We start from the raw sequence: 5,674 nt of genomic DNA, 5'->3' as shown, positions 1-5,674 counted from the left end.
ATGACCGAAGAAGTGACATATGCAGACCTGAAGTTTGTGACATTGGAAAAATTACAAACCAAGGACATCCAGACTGCCAGAGCAAAAGGTAGTGTTGATGTTTGGTGGGGACAGCTCTCCACAGGGCAAACTTTCACCTTGGATAATACTTTGATGTGGCGCTCAGAGGAGATTGTCACCTACGTGTTTCCAAAGGGAGACCTTTGGACTCAAATCTTCAAAGAAATTGGAGGGACAGAACAGCAGGATGTTAAAAAGAATGTAAGTCTGGAGAAAGGGGAAAAAGTGCTTAGATTTGAGAGACAATTAGAGTTGTGGGATGCAATTAGGGGAAAAAAAAAAAAAAAAAGCATGTTCAGGCTAGATATCAAGTGTCAGGTCCTGGAAGTTAGTGAAGTAATCTATCTAAGGAACTCTGTAAAGGTCTTTCAACTTTAATCATTTAAATATGAGTAACTGAAATAAATGCTAAGAAAAGCAGGTTATATATTGGGGGGGTGGGGGTGAGGATGAACAAATACATATTTGTACTTAAAAAATCATAAAAAATATGCTATATAGCTTCACAGAAGACACAGAGGAATGTGGGAACGTGGCTGATCACAAATCTGTACTCTGTACTGTACACATTAGTGCTTTTAAATTGCTCTGTATGAAAGGTATGAGAAAAACAAAGAGATTTTATGTTCCAGCCTGAGTAACTAGATGAATTTATTAGGCTAGCAGTTTAAAGAGCTCTTTCTGAAATATTTTTTTCCTTATTAGCTAGTCTGTGATTATTTCATACTTATTTTTCAAGGGTTCTTTGTATTTTATATTTGGAGGTTGAAGCTGAATTCCTAATAGTCTAGTAGGGTTAATCCCAACTGTTAGGTTAGAGGGTTAGGGAACACAGGAAATAAAAGACAGAAGTATCAGAGGCGGGTATCCCAATTATTTCTGTTGGTGACTTCAACATAATTTAAGTATTCTCACTGAAGTGTTGCACTGGAGTCTACCAAAAGAAGACAAAATACATGAATCACAAGATTAATTCCCAGTTTGGCAGGTTAGGCATCCAAAAGTCAAAATACACCAATATCTCAAAGCATATGAAAATTCTGACCATGTTTTGAGCCAAATGTTTCCTTGACAGTCTTTTCACACATGTGAAAGTCTATGCCGTTTAGCTTTATTTGTTCAATTTGTATTCTCTTAATACTTCATAGCTAAACTAATCTCTGTGGCCTACTCACTTCCTAGCCCCAAATTCCTGAGGAGGACTGGTCACAGCCAAATGGCAGGACAATTTTTTTGATGTAATACCACTTACTAGCATACTGGAATCTCAGCAATTTACTAGGCAGAGTACTTGTCATGTTGTCTTGTGCAATGTAGGATCTGGAGACATAAAGATGAGAGGTGCCAGTGTCTAGTTTTGGGATCCTCAGTACAAAAGTCACGGACATGCTGGAGATAGTCTGAAGAAGGGCTATGAAAAGGATTAAGGGAATGAAGTATCTTATATATGAGGAAAGGCTGAGAAAACTGGGACTCTTCAGCCTGGAGAAGAGAATGCTCAGGGTGGTGGTGTGTATTTGTGTTTCTCTTTAATGTATTCAAATACCTGGAAAGAAGCTGTAAACAATGGTGCCTACTGCCAAGATAAGAGACAGTGGGCACATACTGGAAACAGGAAGTTTCTTCTCAACATTAGGAGACATTTTACTACGAGGGTGCCTAAGCACTGGCACAGGTTGCCCAGAGAGGTTATGGAGCCTTCTCCTCTGGAGGTATTCAAAAGCCATTTCGTCATGGTCCTGGGTCACCTGCTTTAGGTGGTTCTGCTTGAGCAGAGGGGGATGGACCAGACAACCTTTAGAGGTCCCTGCCAGCCTCAGACATTCATTGATTCTGCGCCTGTTCTTGATGCTTTCCTTCTTTTTGTGTATCTTAGAGTCTCGCAGTCAATCTTCCTGTTGGCAGCTGGCTGCAATGGTGCTTGGGGTCATCTGCCTAAGTTCAGTGGCAGCTACAGGAGTCTTAGCAGCCAAGTGTAAGTATGGTCACAGAAGGGGTGCTCAGAGCTGTATGAACAACTAGAAGCAATTTAAGGAAAACAATTAGCCTAAAGAATTAATGGGAAAAAGAAAAAAAAAAAAAGAAAAAAAAAAAAAGAAAAAGATCCTTTTCTGGAAGAATTTACCCACTCAGGAGACTCCACAGACTTCAAAATCATGATGTAGTATGTGTCAGGATGTAGATATGTCTTATGTAGTACACACAAAGTGAAGGTAGGTCAAGTATATTTGGTTTTGGGGAGGAATATGCATCTTCGGTAAGTTTATTTGGGTGACATTGAGCTCTATGCCTTTAGTATTAATGGAACAATTTCATTCTTGTTTCACTGTCATTCAAGTCATCTTGGTCTGCCACGCTGTGCGTGAAAGGGATGAAAACTTCACCCTGCAAAAGGCAATTATGGAAAACCTCAGCCAGCAGTTGGAGCACCTCCAGGCTCAGAATTTGAACTTGTCAGAAACTGTAAAGCAACTTGCCACCTCCAGAGGTACATACTGGTGGGAAGAAATTGATTCCACCTCATGGTAACCACAAATATAATTGTTTTCTATCAAAAATATTGAAAGGAAAGTTCAAAATCTCTAAAATTGCTCTGAATTGTTTCTTTGGAAAATTAATTTCTGGTGAATCAATGAAAAGACTGCATTTCCATTTTTTAAGTATCAGTCTCTTTGAAGTATGTTTACTGACTTTTTGCAATGGAACTTTTTAAAACCCTAAAGCAAAAAAACATTTTAATTCAGAAAGTACCCCAATGATGATACTTTTGTTTTTATATTAAAAAAAATGTGTTTTCAATAGGCAAATTCATTGATGCCACCATTCTCCCTTTGTTGTTGTCAGTTTCAGCGAATTATCATGAAAAAATATAATCGTGGAAAATTCCTACTAGCTCTAGTTGTCTGGAATGCTTTGACCACTCAAGACATCTTCATTCTGTTATGTAGTGGATGCAGCAGAGCAAATACTGCTGACCTCTACCAAATAGGTTTGGAATCACTGGCCTTAACAGTTTACGGACCATATCCAGAGGGTATATTTTAACTTGTGTAAAATAATGGTTCGAACCTTTAATATTGAATGGGCTAAATATGCTAGATTATCACATAATGGAGGGAAGAGAATCATTATAAATGAAAGGCTTGTGAAAGAGTGACAAGATTATCGTCTTTGTAGAAGTCTGCATTTGAATTTAACAGAAACCAGAAGCTACTTGTAAGAGTCAAATGCTCTGTGCTGTGCTATCTGTTGCCATCCAGCATCAAGTCCCCATATTCCCAGCTGGTACTGAGTTGTTATAATATCAAATTGCCTTGTGAACTGCAAAACAATAGTCATGATCCACCCAGTAGGTTGGACCCAGTTCCCAGAGTTCTCCAAAATATTTTATCTGGCAGGTCTTTTTGCCACTTGTGATTATTTCTGTTTCCAACTAGAAAATGGATTTTCTAGATTGTGCAAGAGTGGTGGAAAAAATAAGTATTTTGAATTCTCACTGGCTTCAGTATTACCCAGGGTCCCAACAAGCAGCTAACAGAATAATGTGGCAGAATGAGCCAAAATGCAGCTGTCAGAAAGGTATTTTTGGAAGAACAATGGGTGCAATATCTTTCACTTTGTCTGGCCATCACTATCTGCCATCTGCATGCTGAATCCATAGCATATATGAAATGCTGCCAGAGAAGTTCCAGTATAAGTTGATTTGCAAAGCATATAGGAGGGAAGAGCTGCCCCTTAAGTTGTTAGCAAGAAACTGAAAGTTCACATGAATAGAGATGACCCCATATGACTGAAAGTCTGGGTTCCCTCTACCTGTATGCCCACCTAGATCCATGTCTCTGTGAACATAACTCAATCGTCAAAATTTCCTCTAGTTGTACTATACTAGCACTCTCGTACCAGCAGTTATCCCATTGCATGGAGAAGAAAGAAGCAAACCCCAGCACTCCATCTCATTGTGAAGCTGGCAGCTGCTTCAAATACAGTGCAAAAATCAGTCATTATCAGTTCTACAGTTCTGGACTGCATACACATATTTTCACAGGCTTTCTGCTCATATTACAAAAATCTTTAGTATTTGTTTATCTGATTTTAATTTTGAAATGTTATTCTGGCCTTCTGGCAACTGTGTTTATAAAGTCTCCCCCGAAGGCATGAATTTAGCTTCAGAATGAAAGAGGAGTTGCTGCTTCTCTGTGATAGAGAGGCTGTGCACTGCTCTTGTGATCTTGCAGAAATCCACTAGACTAGAAGAGACTGCCATCACTGACAAAGCTGATCAGGTGCTGTTTTGTTTTCAAGGATATAAATGTACTCCTTGTCCGGAGACCTGGCTGCAGTATGGGGAGAACTGTTACTACTTTTCAAAGGAATGGAAAACTTGGCAAGAAAGCAAGGCTCGGTGCTCTGCTCTGGAGTCCAGATTTCTTAAGATAGAGAGTAAGAAAGAGCTGGTAAAGATTCTTTTTTGTTGTTCTTTCCTTTTTCAAATTACATGCACTACATCTAATGTGGTCTGAACAGCCACTCCATCTTTCTACCGGAGCAGTATGTTATGGCATGCATGTGCTGGACCAAACGACAAAAACTCAGTCTCTGCCTCTTTGAAGTCACTCTGCTTGTACTGTGGCTGTACTCTCTCTTATGTATCTTCACTGACTTCAGGAGAGTTAATTGAGACACACCAGTCTACATCTAGAGCCTCACCCCACTTCAGGTCAAATATAATTGAGCTAGTACTCATTAGCTTTAGAAGGGTGTTAGAAGGGAGTAGTTATCCTATATCCTTTACCCAGCTATGTGCAGTCTGTGGTTATCTCAGTGACCATTTTAGCTGATAACTTCTAAAGGCTCTAGGCAGGTTAGTTTTCCTTACCTCCAAAATAGCAGATTGCTGCCAGAAGTAGGAGGCACTGCCCAGAGTCACTTGCAAAACAATGTTTATTACACACAGGTGTGAATACTTCACTTTAATTTCCTTCTTTCCTTTTCCAAATCATAGGCGGTTATGAATGAAGCAGGGATGTGATTCACAGGCTTCACATTTATTTCTGTACAGGACTTTGTAATGCAATCAGCACAGTCTTACGGTTCATATTCTTTCTGGACTGGGCTGTCTCACAATGGATCTGAGGGACCCTGGCTATGGGAGGATGGATCAGCTTTCTCCACAGATCTGTAAGTGACTATGCAGATAGGAACAGACCAAGTCCATGCATATTTCTTGTGAACCAAAGGCAGGAGCCTTTAGCCACCACTTAGTACTCAGCTGCCCATCCCCACAGTTTATCATCAGATTGCTCATCACTTGTTTATTTATTCAGACAAGCCTCCATAAAAGAGCTTATATGCTAGTGTGGGTCAAATAGGTAACAGCCATCATGAATTATTCTATTAGTCTGTGGATTTTTTTTCATGGGATGGTGAAAATCTTTGTTATTTTTTTCACAGGTATCAGATCCAAGAAACCAGCTCAAGACCTTTCGTAGAGTGTGTGTGGCTTCAGGGTTCAAACATAGGCACTGCACAGTGTGGTGAATACAAATTTTGCATTTGTGAGAAAATGGTGGATCCTGCAGTGATTGAGCAAGTGAACTACTCAGACAGGCAGTAG

At 39.7% G+C, this 5,674-nt stretch overlaps 1 protein-coding gene across 1 annotated transcript; it reads left to right on the top strand.

Moving 5' to 3' along the window:
* Positions 1-5,674, top strand: LOC309873854 (C-type lectin domain family 1 member A-like; the record flags this gene model as incomplete). Its single annotated transcript, XM_082751630.1, has 6 exons — positions 1-88; positions 1,937-2,035; positions 2,399-2,548; positions 4,363-4,514; positions 5,120-5,238; positions 5,512-5,674. The coding sequence occupies 6 exons, from the start codon at positions 1-3 to the stop codon at positions 5,672-5,674; spliced, it is 771 nt and encodes a 256-aa protein (XP_082607756.1).

The sequence above is a fragment of the Aythya marila genome (assembly GCF_965140915.1).
Source record: "Aythya marila genome assembly, chromosome: 1".
NCBI lineage: Eukaryota > Metazoa > Chordata > Aves > Anseriformes > Anatidae > Aythya > Aythya marila.
The sequence above is the reverse complement of the archived record's forward strand: the minus strand, read 5'-3'. Positions and strand labels throughout refer to the sequence as shown.